Here is a 20,682-nt window from a genome sequence, read left to right on the forward strand (position 1 = left end):
GCAAGGTGAAACAGACCAAGGTGAAACAGAGCAAGGTGAAACAGAGCAAGGTGAAACAGAGCAAAACAGAGCAAGGTGAAACAGAGCAAGGTGAAACAGAGCAAGGTGAAACAGAGCAAGGTGAAACAGAGCAAGGTGAAACAGAGCAAGGTGAAACAGAGCAAGGTGAAAACAGAGCAAGGTGAAACAGACCAAGGTGAAACAGACAGGTGAAACAGAGCAAGGTGAAACAGAGCAAGGTGAAACAGAGCAAGGTGAAACAGACCAAGGTGAAAAGACAGAGCAAGGTGAAACAGACCAAGGTGAAACAGAGCAAGGTGAAACAGAGCAAGGTGAAACAGAGCAAGGTGAAACAACAGGTGAGACCAAGGTGAAACAGACCAAGGTGAAACAGACCAGGTGAAGCAGAGCAAGGTGAAACAGACCAAGGTGAAACAGAGCAAGGTGAAACAGAGCAAGGTGAAACAGACCAAGGTGAAACAGAGCAAGGTGAAACAGAGCAAGGTGAAACAGAGCAAGGTGAAACAGACCAAGGTGAAACAGAGCAAGGTGAAACAGAGCAAGGTGAAACAGAGCAAGGTGAAACAGAGCAAGGTGAAACAGAGCAAGGTGAAACAGACCAAGGTGAAACAGAGCAAGGTGAAACAGAGCAAGGTGAAACAGACCAAGGTGAAGCAGAGCAAGGTGAAATAGAGCAAGGTGAAACAGAGCAAGGTGAAACAGACCAAGGTGAAACAGAGCAAGGTGAAACAGAGCAAGGTGAAACAGAGCAAGGTGAAACAGGGCAAGGTGAAACAGAGCAAGGTGAAACAGCAAGGTGAAACAGAGCAAGGTGAAGCAGGGCAAGGTGAAACAGCCAGAGGAACCCAAGAAGGACGGCCTCATCAAATACACAGGATAACAGGAAAAAGTATACTTAAATACTTAATATAAAACTCCTGATATGGTTTATTAAGGGACATTATTTCCTCCGTTCCAACGAGGGCATGAATGCCACACTGTGGCACCTCTGAATTCCCAATAATATCACATTGACACAGACCATAGTATTTCAGAATCCAGAGTCTCTCACTGGATTTATTTAGTTTTTTACCTTTATTTAACTAGGCAAGCCAGTTAAGAACCAATTCTTATTTTCAATGACGGCCTACCAAGGAACAGTGTGTTAACTGCCTTGTTCAGGGGCAGAATGACATATTTTTAGCTTGTCAGTTCAGGTATTTGATCTTGCAACCTTTTGGTTACTAGTCCAACGCCCTAAGCACTAGGCTACCTGCCGCCTCTACACTCTAACCACTAGGCTACCTACCTCATCTACACTCTAACCACTAGGCTACCTGCCGCCTCTACACTCTAACCACTAGGCTACCTACCTCATCTACACTCTAACCACTAGGCTACCTGCCGCCTCTACACTCTAACCACTAGGCTACCTGCCGCCTCTACACTCTAACCACTAGTCTACCTGCCGCCTCCACACTCTAACCACTAGGCTACCTGCCTCCTCTACACTCTAACCACTCTAACCACTAGGCTACCTGCCGCCTCTAACCACACTCTAACCACTAGTCTACCTGCCGCCTCTACACTCTAACCACTAGGCTACCTGCCGCCTCCACACTCTAACCACTAGGCTACCTACACTCTAACCACTAGGCTACCTGCCGCCTCTAGGCTACCTCTAACCTAACCACTAGGCTACCTGCCGCCTCCACACTCTAACCACTAGGCTACCTGCCGCCTCTACACTCTAACCACTAGGCTACCTGCCGCCTCTACACTCTAACCACTAGGCTACCTGCCGCCTCTACACTCTAACCACTAGGCTACCTGCCGCCTCTAGACTCTAACCACTAGGCTACCTGCCGCCTCTACACTCTAACCACTAGGCCACCCCTGCAGAATCTATAAAACCCAGTCATGATATTTATATCTGGCGTGGTCATCCCATCGCCATATATAATCCTTGGCATTGACATGCTCAGACAGAATTAGATTTCTGTTTAAGGCATCGTGGCTTGAGCTACATGTCTCGCACTAGATGCTCTTCCCAGTTTCAACCATCCGCTCCCCTCGCCTCCCTCCTCAAACACAGACCAAGTCTGCCTCTCCAATGGAACCATATTCCGTATTTAGTGCGCCGTAGGGTTCTGGTCAAACGTAGTGCGCTATATAATTATATAATGAATAGGCTGCCATATCAGTCTGCTTCAGATTACATTTGCCATATCAGTCTGCTTCAGATTAGATCTGCCATATCAGTCTGTTTCAGATTAGACCTGTCCTATCAATCCGTTTCAGATTAGACCTGTCCTATCAGTCTGTTTCAGATTAGACCTGTCATATCAGTCTGCTTCAGATTAGACCTGTCATATCTGTCTGCTTCAGATTAGACCTGTCATATCAGTCTGTTTCAGATTAGACCTGCCATTTCAGTCTGCCTCAGATTAGACCTGTCTCTCAGCACATATCAAAGCTGCAGGCTAAAGTTAAATCAAGACTTGGTTTCCTCTATTGTAATCACTCCTCTTTCACCCCAGCTGACAAACTAGCCCTGATTCAGATGACCATCCTACCCATGCTAGATTATGGAGACATAATTTATAGATCGGGTAAGGGTGCTCTTGAGTGGCTATATATTCTTTACCATTCGGCCATCAGATGTTCCACCAATGCTCCTTATAGGACACATCACTGCACTCTATACTCCTCTGTAAACTGGACATCTCTGTACACCCGTCGCAAGACCCACTGGTTGATGCTTATTTATAAAACCCTCAGGGGGAGTGAGGCCTATCTGAGATATCTACTGCAGCCCTCATCCTCCACACTACAACACCCGTTCTGCCAGTCCCCAAAGCACACACATCCCTGGGTCGCTCCTCTTTTCAGTTTGCTGCAGCCAGCGACTGGAACGAGCTGCAACAAACACTCAAACTGGACAGTTTTATCTCAATCTCTTCAATCAAAGACTCAATCATGGAACCTCTTACTGACAGTTGTGGCTGCTTTGTGTGGTGTATTGTTGTCTCTATCTTCTTGACATTTGTGCTTTTGTCTGTGCCCAATAATGTTTGTACCATGTTTTGTGTTGCTACCAGATGTGTTGCTACCATGTTGTTGTTATGTTGTGTTGCTACCTTGCTGTGTTGTCATGTGTTGCTGCCATTGATATGTTGTCGTCTTAGGTCTCTCTTTATGTAGTGTTGTGTTGTCTCTCTTGTTGTGATGTGTGTTCTGTCCTATATTTATATTATATATATATATATATATATATATATTTATTTATTTATTTTTAATCCCAGGCCCCGTTCCCACAGGAGGTCGTTTGCCTTTTGGTAGGCCGTCATTGTAAATATGAATTTGTTCTTAACTGACTTGCTTTAAATAAAGGTTAAATAAAAATAAAAAATAAAAATAAATAAAAATAAATAAATCCAATGTGGCTAAAGGCTATAATGTACAAACACCAGTTGTGTTCATCTATCCCTCTGTTTTCCTAGTTCAGTTAAAAAATAGTTTGCAGATGGGTGTAATAATTGTGAATATTTAGTCATTTAAAGTCAGCTGCACTCACTTCTCTGACTCAAATTCTAGACCATCGCGTGTTTTACGCCTGTATACGCTTTCTCAAAGTGAATGAAGGCATTATCCAAATGCTCAGTCAGGTGAGCAGCATGATAGACCATCGCGTGTTTTACGCCTGTATACGCTTTCTCAAAGTGAATGAAGGCATTATCCAAATGCTCAGTCAGGTGAGCAGCATGATAGACCACAGTGAAACTACAAGGAAGGAACTCGGTGACATTGATGGAATCATTTGACCTTCTAGAAGAGTCGTGGAAGAATCAAAACACATCTGATACCAGCCATTGAGTACATCAGGACCGCTCTACTCTTTCTATAGAAATAGGTTTCAGCAACTAATCTAAAGTGAAATACAAGTAACAGACCGTGCCTGAATTCCTCAGACCTGTATTTTATTTATTTTAACCATTATTTAACTAGGCAAGTCAGTTAAGAACAAATTCTTATTTACAATGACGGCCTAGGAACAGTGGGTTAACTGCCTTGTTCAGGGGCAAAATTACAGATTTTGTACCTTGTCAGCTCAGGGATTCGATCTTGCAACCTTTTGGTTACTAGTCCAATGCAATTACCCAGTCTTGCTGTGTGAGTCTGATAGAGAGAGAACCATTTATTCTCCCGAGCCTCGGCCCAGCCGTGTGTGTTTATTCGCTGAAGGACAGCGGAAGGTGGTTAGCTTAGGTGTGCCTGTGAAAGGTCTGTCTCTTACAATACAATACAATACAATAAATGTTTCTTTATTTAAAGTGTGGGCGTTACTTTAAAAAAAAAAGTTTATATGTGCAGGAACATTTATTTAATTTGATTTAACCTTTAATTAAGATAGGCAAGTCACAAATTCTTATTTACAATGACGGCCTACACCAGCCAAACCCGGACAAAGCTGGTCCAATTGTGTGCCACCCTGTAGGACTCTCAATCACAGCCAGTTGTGATACAGCCTGGATACAGACATGTGTTTGTATAAACAATACTTTAGAGTAAACAAAGTCACAAAGTTGTTTACGGGTGTTAGATTAATGTATTTATTTGAGGGTGTTAGTCAACTGTATTTGTTTGAGGGTGTTAGACTAATGTATTTGTTTGAGGGTGTTAGTACTGTATTTGTTTAAGGGTGTTAGTCAACTGTATTTATTTGAGGGTGTTAGTCTAATGTATTTGTTTGAGGGTGTTAGACTAATGTATTTGTTTGAGGGTGTTAGTCAACTGTATTTGTTTGAGGGTGTTAGGTATTTGTTTAGTCAACTGTATTTGTTTGAGGGTGTTAGTCAACTGTATTTGTTTGAGGGTGTTAGTCAACTGTATTTGTTTGAGGGTGTTAGTCAACTGTATTTGTTTGAGGGTGTTAGTCAACTGTATTTGTTTGAGGGTGTTAGTCAACTGTATTTGTTTGAGGGTGTTAGACTCATCTGTATTTGTTTGAGGGTGTTAGTCAACTGTATTTGTTTGAGGGTGTTAGTCAACTGTATTTGTTTGAGGGTGTTAGTCAACTGTATTTGTTTGAGGGTGTTAGTCAACTGTATTTGTTTGAGGGTGTTAGTCAACTGTTTTTGTTTGAGGGTGTTAGTCAACTGTATTTGTTTGAGGGTGTTAGTCAACTGTATTTGTTTGAGGGTGTTAACTGTATTTGTTTGAGGGTGTTAGTCAACTGTATTTGTTTGAGGGTGTTAGTCAACTAATCTGTATTTGTTTGAGGGTGTTAGTCAACTGTATTTGTTTGAGGGTGTTAGTCAGTCATCTGTATTTGTTTGAGGGTGTTAGTCAACTGTATTTGTTTGAGGGTGTTAGTCAACTGTATTTGTTTGCAACATCAAAGGGATGTTTAGTGCACCCTGACACAAACATCTGAATGTCAGCATGACAATTTTTTGTTTTTGTGAAGATGTCTCTTGTCATGTCCACACAATGTTCACACAACCCAATGAAACATTCTGGGAACCTTTAAAACAGATAAAATGTGTTCTGGGAATGTTATTGTAACATCAGGTTAATGTTTTTTTACACCCTAAAATAAACATTTGTTTGTGTTTTGGGAAAATATATTTTGTGATGTCCCCACAATGTTCCCACCAGACTGTTCCCACAACATAATGAAACATTCTGGGAACCTTTAAAGAACAGATTAAATGTGTTCTAGGAATGTTGCAACATCAGGCAAATGTTTTATACCAACAATTGCCTAACAAATGTTCAGGGAACCTTCAAAGAACCTATTTTGGTTTGCTGGGTAGAGTTATGTTTTTTTTTTCTCTTCTGATTTTCTCAAACTGACAGATGGATGGACAGAAAGTGACACTAATTATAGCATCATTACACTGTCTTGTTGGGTTATACATTTGCTGTCAGTTTGCATGCTAAATCATATGGCAGAAATGATTAACCTTGATCATGTCTTTTTTTGTGTGTTTTTAATATGGAGATATAGCAACTTTTTTTTCAAGCAGCTTTAAGAACTTAGTGTCTGCATGGAAATACAACCCTCTCAAAATAAAGCCACCATTAAAACTTCAGACTACAGGGATTATGTCAAATCTATGTTTATTTTTAAATGTCATTAAAAAGCTGTGTCCGTCTATAAACGTGCCCTAACAGGAGATCCAGTGTTTGACTTGGGTAGGAGCTTACCGGACCTGAGTACCCGAAACCCTAAAATGTTTGACTGCTTAAGCTCCTGTTACTCTTATATAATATTACCATAGCTCAAAAGTATTGTGGAGGTTCTGCTTTCAAATATAAACAGTACCGGCATGCAAAATGAGTACCGGCAGCTATTTCAGTCCAAGTCAAGCACTCTGTATATGACAACAACAACTGCAGCCATCTTGATAGATACCAACATAACCCCACAAAATGATACACGGAAAAACATGACAACATATACAGTACATATACAGTTGACCATGTAGCCTATTATTATCATGATACTTGTCCTGGTCTAGAGGTCCATAGGGAGATAGACAGATCCACTGTGTGACGCAGGCAGTAGGTCCGTAGTCACAACAGCCACTTTTTTTTAACCCCTAACTAATCTGTGTAAACGCCACGCTCAAATTCCTGTGTAAAAGCTGCTTTCCCCCATGTTTCATTCATAATATTCAGCCACAAGTAACAGCCTTCAATATCTGACCAACTGGCTCAGGAACATCAACTCAAAGAGCTTCGCTGATAACCTCCAGTCAAACTGGATAAAAAAAGATATATATGTCATATAAATCTAGGATGGCAAATACCCAAATAATATCTAAATTCCACAAACTTTTACACAACGTATCAGAATATTTTCCTATGTTTCATGTCTTTCCTTAGTTCTAATGAGAATAATAATAATAAATAAATCTAAAAATCTCCTATTTATGTGTGGATGATTTGGTTCTTCTATAAGCCAATGGTAGTACGATTGATAGCCTGCTATTATTCAATACACCAAACCATTCCTTGCATTAATTCTCTAACTGACTACGTTCCAAATGGCACCCTATTGCCTACATAGGAGTGCACTACTTTTATCCAGGACCCATAGGGCTCTGGTTAAAAGTAGTGCACTAAATAGGGAACAAGGTGCCATTTGGGATGCCTCCATTGTCTCAGGCCTGTGGGTCTCTGAACCGTGGAGAAGCATGATGTTCTGGGCAGAGCTCCCTGTACTGGCAGGACACCAATCCATCACAAGAACATTACCTACATTTGGTCTGTCCGTGGAGGGACCCGACAGTCCATCATCATTTTGTAAAGTTAGTGTGGAATCAGGTGGGGAAATTATTGTTATCGATGAATAATGGCAACGCTCCTAGCAATGACAACTTAGATGGAAGGCTACTGAGGATAGTAGCTGACTCTATACCCACTCCTATCTGTCATATCTTTAATCTGAGCCCAGAGGAAGGCGTTTGTCCTCAGGCCTGGAGGGAAGCCAAAGTCATTCTGCCACCCAAGAGTGCTAAAGCTACCTTTACTGGTTCTAACAGCAAACCTATCAGCTTGTATGCCAGCTCTTAGCAAACTTTTTGAAAAAAATTGTGTTTGACCAAATACTATACTATTTCTCTTTCTCTTTTTATAGAGAAGGGCACTCAACATGTACAGCACTGACACAAATGACCGATGATTGGTTGAAAGAAATTGATAATAAGAAGATTGTGGGAGTTATACTAGAACTCGCTTCCATATTATATTTGTATATAGCTTTTATTTAAACAAGGAGTCATATTGCGATTAAAAATATATTTTACAAGACAGTCTTGTACATATTACAATATAAAAAAAAGAATTTTAAAACAACATACACAATATAATTCAGCATACAATAAACAAACATAAACATATATATTTTTTAAAATTATCACGTTCAACTACATAGAGGTCCTCAATCAATAGTGTCAACTACCCGAGTTGCACCAGCACATCAAGTGAACAGCAAACCTGGTTTCCAAAAGACAGATAAAGCAACACAACACAACGCCTCTCCCCTATTGGACCTAGATATCTTGTGTGTATGTATTGATATGTAGGCTACATGTGTCCTTGAGCTGCTCTTGTCTACTAATGTTCTGTATTATGTCATGTCTCATGTTCTGTGTTGGACCCCAGGAAGAGTAGCTGCTGCTTTCACAACAGCTGATGGAGATCTTAAAACAATTCAGAAAATACCACTTGTCTCAGGATCAGCCCAAATACTAAGTCTATGTCCCAAATAACACCCTATTCCCTATGGGCCCTGGTCAAAAGTAGTGCACTACATAGGGAATAGTGTGGTATGTAGTGCACTATATAAGAAATAGGGGTGCCATTGGGGATCAATAGTATGTATCTCAGGATAGACAAGACAAGCATGTTGACAGATGCCTTACTGATGCCTTACCGTTGCCTTACCGTTTTGAGACCAGCCAATAGAGAGAGAGAGAGTAGTAGTCGTGGATACACAGACACCCTGCTTCTGACTGGCCTGACATATTAGTAGACACCTGACCTGACCGTGACAGAGTGTGCCTGGTTGCAATAGATGTAATGGAGCCAAAAGAGGATAGACAATACTGACCAGATACAACCTGAAAAGTAGCATTCTGTAAAATCTGTTTTATGATGCAATAAAGTATGTTTTTTTAAATGTTTGCTGTAGTTAACTAATTGTGCATCCTATAAGAACACAAGTAACACAACATGCAGTAGGTGACTGGAGCAGGCCAGAACAGTATACTGTGGGATAGGACAGACAAGTCCACCAGACACTGTTCAACAGTGGGAATTATGCTCACGTGCCAAATTTAGTCTCTCACCCTAATGGCATTCCGTTCATTCCCAGGACATTTCCAGGAAGTACAGGCCACTTTTTCTTCTTCTTTTATTAAAAAGTATTATTATTATTTTACGTGCACGCGCTCAGGGTAGACTTAATTGGCAGGAGCTTTGTAAAACTAATGGGTGGAGCCCAAGGATAATTTCTAGCCCCGTGATTTGCTAATCAGGGTCATCGCCCCCCCCCCCCTCCATGTCATTTCACTGTAACCGTGGGTCTGGTTTGCGGTGCTTGCCCAGCCCTCCTGTCGGTGTAGCTCTTAGGGTAACGAGTGCTCTCTGTGCCTGTTGATTTAAACCCGAATACATTCAGTCAGAAGGCTGGGTACTGGAAAGGAAGACCGTATAAGGGGGGGGGCCTGGAGTGGCTGAGAGAAGAGGATAAACACCCCTAATTTATGGCTGTTTAGTGCAATTATCCATAACACAGGGATTGTGGAAGGGACCTCATTTAAAATCACTTGAAGTCGCCCAAATTGTGTTCACTTTTGTGGGCGCAGACCATGGAGATGCGAAAGCAGTCCACAAGGTGGGAAACGAAAAGGTGGATTATGGATTCCACTGTAACCGCATTCATCACTTTATCCCTGGTTCTGCAGGCTACCCATGTCAGAGCAGGTAAGAACAACTGTTAGGATCCAAAAAACGTTGTGTAAAAGTTGTAGTGAGTAGACTAGGGACTATCAACCAACCGCGGCAGAAACCGTATTAGGGGACTGCTCTTAAAACATGATGGAGATACGGGGAGAGATATAGCGAGAGGTCGGGGAACACAACAGGGTCAGGTTTTTGGTAAATGTCTGTAATTCATTTTGTATTTTCAATTAGCAACGCAACTAGATGTGAGAAGAAGGATTCCTATTTGATTCGGTGAAGAGGTCTGTGGATCCAATTGAACTAAAGTCGAGGTCCAGTTGTACCTCACAAAGTAAAGTGAATCACGTATTTTATTGAACATTTACATTCAAAGATATATTCGTTGAACACTATTGATATTTGTTCCGAATAGATTTAGGTATCACTGTCATGTGTTTCAACGGGTTATAACGATGTTGGTTACATGTATTTTAATGCATTTTACCTCATATACCCATCCACTTATTTGTTCACGGTGTTTATTTGGTGCGCTTGCTTTTCTGTCCGCTTGCTTAGTTTAGATATGAAGGAGCGGTAAAACAAGTTTTCAATAGCACCCCATTTAGAGATTTAAGGTGAAAAAAAAATCTTACTTTGAACCTCTGGTCCGTTAGGTGTGTGTGACGTGGTTCAGCCAGGTCAACGTGGTGGAATTCCGCACGGTTTGAGATTGCAGCCACACAGTTTGCTAAAGAGGAGAGGTGTCTGCCAATTTTTATTCACGGCTCCGGGGCACACAGGACATTTCCGGACCCGATTCACTAGCACGTCATGAAATTGCATTGAATACCGACAACGGTACTCTCATCGATTGATCAGTGACGCACAATCTTTGGGGAGTTGTGCAGTGTGGCAGACCCATCAGACTGATCCACCGTTAAAGGGAATGTCATATGGGTATTAATAATTAGGTGATTGTTTAACTAGACATTAATTGCATTTTTGCCTGGCACCGCAAATTTCCACGCATTATTTCTGGCCATGGATGGTGTAGTGCGGCCCATGGACGGACGAGCGCGCACTGCAGCTGTCTCGAGGGCCGTCCTCTTGGACGTTCTAATAGATTTGAGTGGTCAAGCAGCATGGATGGTGTAGTGCGGCCCATGGACGGATGAGCGCGCACTGCAGCTGTCTCGAGGGCCGTCCTCTTGGACGTTCTAATAGATTTGAGTGGTCAAGCAGCGCATCACTGACTTGCTGAAAGGATCACCCTTTCTCCACACTGTCCTAGTCCGCACCGAAGCCCAACGAGAGACTGGAGGGCTTTGTGCAACACCCAACTTTCCCTCCTGAATTTTGCACTTGCATGTGTGGGTTGGGGTGACAAGGCCGCGTTGTCTGGGCTCTGAGTGGTGCGCGTTCCCTCCACCGTGGGAATGTTTCCAGTCTAAGTGCTGCTCATTGATTGGTTGATGGTTCGCTTAGCACTTCCGTATTATTTTATAGGCTCTTCAAACTGCAGGCCAGCAGCATGCAGACCAGGCCTATTCCCATAATGGGAGGTGAGCTAGTCACTGAGTTCAGGTCTTCAGGATTACAGACCCCTTATAGTTAGTCTAGAATACATAGTCTATCAATACACTCATTACAACAGGATAATATTGTAGATATTTCAAGAGGGAATTTATCAGACTGAATCTAAACCAGCGATGACATTGGTTCTCATCAGTCTTCTTCATTCTAATCTTACTTACATTCTGATTGATTGTATTTCTATGAACAGTTGATGTATTGTATTAGTTCACGTGTATGTGTTAACCCTTTCAGTTGTTCAATATTTACTAATGGCTTTATACACACTGCCCAGAACAGTACAAGGCCTACACAGACCTCTTCATTGTTCAAACTCATATAAATGACTATTCACTTTCATTCATTTTCATATCCATGTGCCTATATACAGTTTGTGTTTTCTGAGTTACTCGGCGGTTGTTTATGGGATCATTTAAGCTGTTTTCTGCAGGGTGTCCTCTGAGCTAACAGTGTACAGACAACATTGTCACTGTCCCTGGTTCATGTGCTCCTTTTCTGGTGCATTCCTGCAGACAACGGTAGCGTTTCAGAACCCTCACAAACCCACTCTACTCTACCCTCTCTCACTCTCGCTCGCTGAATGGCAATGAAACATGGACAGCCAGGTCTAAATGGGATGTGGTGTTTAGTTCTGTTTGGTCGGTGGAGGTCTGTTCAAGCCCTGCCTGTCTCATCAGTGACTAGGTAGGTTTACATTGGCCGGTTGGGAATATTTCTGGGTAATGTCATCATGACCTCTCTCCTTTTCCTCCACGAGGAGACTGTTGACTTAACATCACATGTTGTTTGGACTGTATAAACCATGCCTTGTAATTAAGTAATATGTTTAAGCAATAAGGCACAAGGAGGTGTGGTATATGGCCAATATAGCACGGCTAAGGGCTGTTCTTATGCACGACAACGCGGAGTGCCTGGATACAGCCCTCAGCCGTGCTATATTGGCCATATACCACACCCCCTTTGTGCCTTATAAACTGGTTACCAATGTAATTAGACCAGTAAAAATACATGTTTTGTCATACCCGTGGTACACGGTCTGATATACCACGCCTTTCAGCCAATCAGCATACTGAGCTCGAACTACCCAGTTTATAATTAGACTTGCATTTTTGTAATGTGATATTCACTTTAGATATTTTATTGCGGTGGATTTTAAAGAGTTAAAGAGAGAAAATCAAACGCATGCACTTTAAAAACGGTGATCGTTTTCCTTGGGGAAAAGACACACCAGCAAAAAATAGGTCTTGTTTGAGACTGAAACATGGAAGTCAAACAGGGGAGAGAGTATGGGAAGAGTGAGAGAGGGGTAGAGGCACAGTGAGAGAAGAGAGATGGAGAGACATTCTGGTTGAATATATTATCAGGGAGCAGCAGGTGAAAAGGTCATCTCCTCTTTTTTTTATCAGCCCATTTCACCTCACTGAAGCAGAATATATCCTTCCATCCTCCATCCGCCTACAGCTCCTCCCGCCAGCCTCCACTGGTTCAGAGGGTCTCTGGTTCAAGCCCAGGAGAGGCACGGAAGCAACATTACTCCTGGGCTTGAACCAGAGACACTCTGAACCAGTGGAGGCTGGTGGGAGGAGCTGTAGGAGGATGGGCATTTTTTTAAATTTTACGTTATTTTACCAGGTAAGTTGACTGAGAACACGTTCTCATTTTCAGCAACGACCTGGGGAATAGTTACAGGGGAGAGGAGGGGAATGAATGAGCCAATTGTAAACTGGGGATTATTAGGTGACCGTGATGGCTGGAATGGAATAAATGGACCTGAGTCAAATGTGGTTTTCGTATCATGTTTGATGTGTTTGATAACGTTCCATTGATTCCATTGCAGTCTTTGCAATGAGCCCATTCTTCTAAAGCTCCTCCCACCAGCTTCCTCTGCTCTGAACACATCGACAACTGCCTCCCACGAAACACGCTGTTGTCATGTCTATACATCGGCATTAATATCCATCTGTGTTAACATGGAAAGTAACACATCATAACCTGCAATTCATGTGTATTTTATGCTAATGTAGCCCAGCTATCTCCCCCCGACCTCCTCGATTAGCATACCGTAGGTCTTTTTGAGCAGCCAGTAACAGCAACAGGGTAGACCCCTGTATGGATACTATGAAGGCCCCTGTATGGATACTATGAAGGCCCCTGTGTGGATACCAGGAAGGCCCCTGTATGGACACTATGAGTTGGCCCTTTAACAGCAACATGGTAAACCCCTGTATGGATACTATGAAGGCCCCTGTATGGATACTATGAAGGCCCCTGTATGGATACTATGAAGGACCCTGTATGGATACTATGAAGGCCCCTGTATGGATACTATGAAGGACCCTGTATGGATACTATGAAGGACCCTGTATGGATACTATGAAGGACCCTGTATGGATACTATGAAGGCCTCTGTATGGATACTATGAAGGCCCCTGTATGGATACTATGAAGGCCCCTGTATGGATACTATGAAGGCCCCTGTATGGATACTATGAAGGCCCCTGTATGGATACTATGAAGGCCCCTGTATGGATACTATGAAGGCCCCTGTATGGATACTATGAGTAGGCCCTTTTCCCCTTCGGGTTCCTTCCCGTGCCACATAGGGACTTAGACTTGGATATATGTGACCTTATTTGCACAGTGGCCAGGAGTAAACTCACACCAGGAGTAAACTCACACCAGGAGTAAACTCACACCAGGTGTAAACTCACACCAGGTGTAAACTCACACCAGGTGTAAACTCACACCAGGAGTAAACTCACATCAGGTGTAAACTCACACCAGGAGTAAACTCAGGTGTTTCAGTTCACTTAGAAGAGCCCAGTGATTACCTGGGTACGTTTCACATTATACAATATGGCCAAGTGGTCTTGGAGAATATCCCAATCAGCCTCTCTCTCTCGCTCTGTAACGTCACTGATAAGCTCACTCCAAGGCTGACCGACAAACATTTCTGTAAACAATTCTATGATAATACCTTGTGTTCCTATTTTCTTTTTTTACATTTGTCCAGGGCTGTTCTCTCATTCAGACTACAGTAGCAGCCAATGTGTGGTGTTCGATGTTGGCCTACATTCCACAAGACTTAAAAAAACAAAAACACATGCAAGGCTGGACATTAACCTGTTGATCCACTTCTCCTTCGGACAAGGAGGTGCCTGAAAATGTTGTTGTGTTGTTTGATGCAAGAAACCACTTTACAGATTAAAATGCCAATTCATTGTCGTTCGGGCCATTTTGTTTTATTGTATACATTTTTTGAGGTGAGCTATATGATCACCGGTACCACAGCCATTGTTTTATTACTTGTGAACCACAGATGAGTGAGCATACATTTAAAATAATTTGCTTTTTACTTTTATTTTTGTGGGCTGATGGTGCCTGCATCTGAGATTCAGTCTCAGCGGAGAGAGAGAGCAGCAGACTGAGGGTCTGTCTCAGCGGAGAGAGAGAGCAGCAGACTGAGGGTCCGTCTCAGCGGAGAGAGAGAGCAGCAGACTGAGGGTCCGTCTCAGAGGAGAGAGAGAGCAGCAGACTGAGGGTCTGTCTCAGTGGAGAGAGAGAGCAGCAGACTGAGGGTCTGTCTCAGTGGAGAGAGAGAGCAGCAGACTGAGGGTCTGTCTCAGTGGAGAGAGAGAGCAGCAGACTGAGGGTCTGTCTCAGCGGAGAGAGAGAGCAGCAGACTGAGGGTCTGTCTCAGAGGAGAGAGAGAGCAGCAGACTGAGGGTCTGTCTCAGAGGAGAGAGAGAGCAGCAGACTGAGGGTCCGTCTCAGAGGAGAGAGAGAGCAGCAGACTGAGGGTCCGTCTCAGAGGAGAGAGAGAGCAGCAGACTGAGGGTCAGTCTCAGCGGAGAGAGAGAGCAGCAGACTGAGGGTCTGTCTCAGTGGAGAGAGAGAGCAGCAGACTGAGGGTCTGTCTCAGCGGAGAGAGAGAGCAGCAGACTGAGGTCCTTCTCAGAGGAGAGAGAGAGCAGCAGACTGAGGGTCCGTCTCAGAGGAGAGAGAGAGCAGCAGACTGAGGGTCCGTCTCAGAGGAGAGAGAGAGCAGCAGACTGAGGGTCAGTCTCAGCTGAGAGAGAGAGCAGCAGACTGATGGTCAGTCTCAGTGGAGGGAGAGAGCAGCAGACTGAGGGTCCATCTCAGCGGAGAGAGAGAGCAGCAGACTGAGGGTCCGTCTCAGCGGAGAGAGAGCAGCAGACAGAGGGTCTGTCTCAGCGGAGAGAGAGAGCAGCAGACTGAGGTCCGTCTCAGTGGAGAGAGAGAGCAGCAGACTGAGGGTCCGTCTCAGAGGAGAGAGAGAGCAGCAGACTGAGGGTCAGTCTCAGCAGAGAGAGAGAGCAGCAGACTGAGGTTCAGTCTCAGCCGAGAGAGAGAGCAGCAGACTGATGGTCAGTCTCAGTGGAGGGAGAGAGCAGCAGACTGAGGGTCCATCTCAGCGGAGAGAGAGAGCAGCAGACTGAGGGTCCGTCTCAGTGGAGAGAGAGAGCAGCAGACTGAGGGTCCGTCTCAGAGGAGAGAGAGAGCAGCAGTCTGAGGGTCCGTGTCAGCGGAGAGAGAGAGCAGCAGATTGATGGTCAGTCTCAGCGGAGAGAGAGAGCAGCAGACTGAGGGTCCGTCTCAGCGGAGAGAGAGAGCAGCAGACGGATGGTCAGTCTCAGCGGAGAGAGAGAGCAGCAGACTGATGGTCAGTCTCAGCGGAGAGAGAGAGCAGCAGACTGAGGTTCAGTCTCAGAGGAGAGAGAGAGCAGCAGACTGAGGTTCAGTCTCAGAGGAGAGAGAGAGCAGCAGACTGAGGGTCCGTCTCAGAGAGAGAGAGAGAGCAGCAGACTGAGGGTCCGTCTCAGCGGAGAGAGAGAGCAGCAGACTGAGGGTCAGTCTCAGCGGAGAGATAGAGCAACAGACTGAGGGTCTCAGAGGAGAGAGAGAGCAGCAGACTGAGGGTCCGTCTCAGAGGAGAGAGAGAGAGAGCAGCAGACTGAGGTTCAGTCTCAGAGGATAGAGAGAGCAGCAGACTGAGGTTCAGTCTCAGAGGAGAGAGAGAGCAGCAGACTGAGGGTCCGTCTCAGAGGAGAGAGAGAGAGCAGCAGACTGAGGGTCTGTCTCAGCGGAGAGAGAGAGCAGCAGACTGAGGGTCAGTCTCAGCGGAGAGATAGAGCAACAGACTGAGGGTCAGTCTCAGCGGAGAGAGCAGCAGACTGAGGGTCAGTCTCAGAGGAGAGAGAGAGCAGCAGGCTGAGGGTCTCAGAGGAGAGAGAGAGCAGCAGGCTGAGGGTCAGTCTCAGAGGAGAGAGAGAGCAGCAGGCTGAGGGTCTCAGAGGAGAGAGAGAGCAGCAGGCTGAGGGTCTCAGAGGAGAGAGAGAGCAGCAGACTGAGGGTCCGTCTCAGAGGAGAGAGAGAGAGCAGCAGACTGAGGGTCCGTCTCAGAGGAGAGAGAGAGCAGTCTGCTGAGATGGACCCTCAGAGCAGCAGACTGAGGGTCTGTCTCTCTACGTCCCTCTGCTCTTCCTCCACTGACACTGACCAGATTATGACAAAACTCGAGTCACACCGCAATATTCCTGCGTTATGCTCAAATTCATGCTGTTACTCGTATGGACAGAGAAAGTGAAATATTCCTCGACAGACAACAACACAATCCTATAGAGACACTTTCCTACTCATTCATTTCTGCTGCAGTGCTTGTTGTAGCACTGAGTGGAAATAGGAAGAACGGGCATTTGATGGTTTATAATGGTGTTGAATATAAAGTGTTGACAGTGCTGAGTAACGGCTGTCGTCGGTGGAAGAAGGTGAGGACCAAGGTGCAGCGTGGGTAAGTGCTCATGCTTTTTAATAATAATCAAAACAACACAGAAACAACCGGAACAGTTCAGTCTGGTGCAGACACACAAAGACTGGAAACAACCACCCACAAAACACAATGGAAAACAGGCTACCTAAATATGGTTCTAAATCAGGGACAACGATTGACAGCTGCCTCTGATTGAGAACCATACCAGGCCAAACATAGAAATAGAAAGTCATAGAAAACCTAACATAGACCACCCACCCAACTCAAACTGAGTAAGAACTTAAACATGAAGTCGGTCATCAAAACAGCAGCTCTATACTGTATTTGTTGACAGTCTCTCTCTCTCTCTAGTCATGTTTAGAAACCTCACCGTATCAACTATACTGTATTTGTTGACAGTCTCTCTCTAGTCATGTTTAGAAACCTCACCGTATCAACTATACTGTATTTGTTGACAGTCTCTCTCTCTAGTCATGTTTAGAAACCTCACCGTATCAACTATACTGTATTTGTTGACAGTCTCTCTCTCTAGTCATGGTTTGAAACGTTTAGAAACCTCACTGTATCAACTATACTGTATTTGTTGACAGTCTCTCTCTCTCTCTAGTCATGTTTAGAAACCTCACCGTATCAACTATACTGTATTTGTTGACAGTCTCTCTCTCTAGTCATGTTTAGAAACCTCACCGTATCAACTATACTGTATTTGTTGACAGTCTCTCTCTAGTCATGTTTAGAAACCTCACCGTATCAACTATACTGTATTTGTTGACAGTCTCTCTCTCTCTAGTCATGTTTAGAAACCTCACCGTATCAACTATACTGTATTTGTTGACAGTCTCTCTCTCTAGTCATGGTTTGAAACGTTTAGAAACCTCACTGTATCAACTTTACTGTATTTGTTGACAGTCTCTCTCTCTAGTCATGGTTTGAAACGTTTAGAAACCTCACCGTATCAACTATACTGTATTTGTGGACAGTCTCTCTCTCTAGTCATGGTTTGAAACGTTTAGAAACCTCACCATATCAACTTTGTTGTAGCTTTCTTTTACACCTGCTACATTACTGCAGACACGGTAATCTGAGCCATCCGATTGGCCAGTGGTAAGCCTATAGTGCATTTGATTTGCTCTCTCTGCCCGCCGGGAAGGCAGAGTTGAACCTTCAGACACATGAAATGGTTCAAAATTGCACCAGTTGGCCTACCCGGCGTGCAGGGCAGCTGAATCGGGTGCACCTACAACCAAGGCTTTATCTTTGGGGTTTTTACAGAAATGTTAGCCGATCGACTAGGACTGTCTTGGAGATCGGTCGCAATCGACTGGTCGACCAGTTGGTGACTACTGCTCTATAAAGAGTGAAGTTCAATATCATGCTTCTCTCTGTGGGATAATATTTCTGTGCGGCAGTCTCGTGACTACTAGCTTTAGAGGGAACATGAGCTATTGAACCGTAATAAATATGTTAAAGCGTGTCATGTGTTTGGTTTGAGGTGAAACCAAATCATTATGGACTCATTATGGACTGTTGGTTTAGGCCTAGTAGTCATGTATATGTATAGCCTAGTTAATACTGAAGACATCCTTCTATACAACGGAAATAGCTTCATGTTGAAACAGGGACAGGCTTCCCAGCATTCTGCATTGAGAAGAATGAAGCAGGAAGTTGGTTTATCTACTGGAGTGTCTGCTTGCCAAATTGTGTGTCGAGAGGGAAATATGCATGTTTTATAACATCTTGTATAAAATTGCTAAAGAAACTGACGCGTGCCCAAACCAAACAGTGGTTTTAGACCAAACCCACAGGAAGGAGTATTTGATGCTTTTAGACAGACCAATTAAAATCAAATCTAATTTTGTTGGTCACATACACATGTTTAGCAGATGTTATTGCAGGTGTAGCTAACTGCTTGTGTTAATAGCTCCAACTCTGCAGTAGTATCTAACAATACACAAAAATACACACAAATCTAAAAGTAAAAGAATGGAATTAAGAAATATATAAATATTAAGACGAGCTATGTCAGAGTTCGGGAGTATCACTATTTATGGTTACTACATGATTTCATATGTGTTATTTCATAGTTTGGATGTCTTCACTGTTATTCTACAATGTAGAAAATAGTCAAAAAATAAAGAAAAACCCTTGAATTAGTAGCTGTGTTAAATTTCTTGACTGGTACTGTATGTATGTGATGTATAGATATTATGGACAGTATGTGGATAGAATATTTAAAATAGAATAGATAGGATATAATAGTATAGGGCTGCTTCTGCACTGTGTATAGACAGAGTATGGTTCTCGCCCCTTAACAATCCACTAGTATATGGCTTGTAAAGACAGTACACTTCAAGCCTCTTAACAATCCACTAGCATATGGCTTGTAAAGACAGAGTGTGTTTCTACTGCATTCATTGCTATACTAAATCTAAAGTTTGAACTCTCGGGAGTAGTCCTCTACCTCCATGTCTCACAGCCCTATCATACAGCTGTTGTTAACATTGAGAAGGCGCTTCGATAAGAGTATGGTCCCCACCCCAGCTTTCCCGTGGGTCTGTCTCACTGGGATGTCGGATCAAACACGGGCTCCTTTATGTAAAGAGCAACAGCTAGAAGGAAATGGGATATGCCGAGTGCAGGCTCTGACTGTGACCTTTATCAAAGTAAACCTATATCCACAGTACTGTGTTGTAAGATCGGACAGTTTATTATGCCACTAGTAGTCATTCTGCTGATGTACGTACTTCCTGTCACATGGTACAGTACAGTGTTAGATGGGCCTGCTGATCACACAGATGTGTCTCAGTGAGCTGGCTCCTGTTTCTGGGAGGAGGAGGATGGTGGGGGTTAAGGGGCGGGGGATATGTAGCCAGGGTAGACAGACAGGGGGATATGTAGACAGGGGAGACAGGGGAGACAGGGGAGACAGGGGATATGTAGACAGGGGGATATGTAGACAGGGAGACAGGGGGATATGTAGACAGGGGAGACAGGGGGATATGTAGACAGGGAGACAGGGGGATATGTAGACAGGGGAGACAGGGGATATGTAGACAGGGAGACAGGGGGATATGTAGACAGGGGGGAGACAGGGGGGATATGTAGACAGGGGAGACAGGGGGATATGTAGACAGGGGAGACAGGGGGATATGTAGACAGGGGAGACAGGGGGATATGTAGACAGGGAGACAGGGGGATATGTAGACAGGGGAGACAGGGGGATATGTAGACAGGCGAGACAGGGGGATATGTAGACAGGGGAGACAGGGGGATATGTAGACAGGGGAGACAGGGGGATATGTAGACAGGGAAGACAGGGGGATATGTAGACAGGGGAGACAGGGGATTTGTAGCCAGGGAGACAGGGGAGACAGGGGATTTGTAGCAAGGGGAGACAGGGGGATATGTAGACAGGGGAGACAGGGGAGACAGGGGGATATGTAGACAGGGGAGACAGGGGGATATGTAGACAGGGAGACAGGGGGATATGTAGACAGGGGGGGAGACAGGGGAGACAGGGGGATTTGGAGACAGGGGAGACAGGGGGGATTTGAGCCAGGGAGACAGGGGATTTGTAGACAGGGAGACAGGGGGATATGTAGACAGGGAGACAGGGGGATATGTAGCCAGGGGAGACAGGGGATTTGTAGCCAGGGGAGACAGGGGGATATGTAGACAGGGGAGACAGGGGATTTGTAGCCAGGGGAGACAGGGGGATTTGTAGCCAGGGAGACAGGGGGATTTGTAGCCAGGGGAGACAGGGGATTTGTAGCCAGGGAGACAGGGGATTTGTAGACAGGGGATATGTAGACAGGGGAGACAGGGGGATTTGTAGACAGGGG

At 44.4% G+C, this 20,682-nt stretch overlaps 1 protein-coding gene across 1 annotated transcript in view; it reads left to right on the forward strand.

The window, feature by feature from the left end:
• Positions 1-9,133: 9,133 nt before the first annotated feature.
• LOC112236786 (collagen alpha-1(XI) chain-like) overlaps positions 9,134-20,682 on the forward strand; it is a 251,133-nt gene continuing 239,584 nt past the window's right edge. Inside the window, exon 1 of the mRNA XM_042308834.1 lies at positions 9,134-9,498. Coding sequence (XP_042164768.1) covers positions 9,384-9,498 — 115 coding nt within the window. The 5' untranslated portion in view covers positions 9,134-9,383. The remainder of the gene's footprint in view (positions 9,499-20,682) is intronic.

The sequence above is a fragment of the Oncorhynchus tshawytscha genome, linkage group LG29 (assembly GCF_018296145.1).
Source record: "Oncorhynchus tshawytscha isolate Ot180627B linkage group LG29, Otsh_v2.0, whole genome shotgun sequence".
Lineage (NCBI taxonomy): Eukaryota > Metazoa > Chordata > Actinopteri > Salmoniformes > Salmonidae > Oncorhynchus > Oncorhynchus tshawytscha.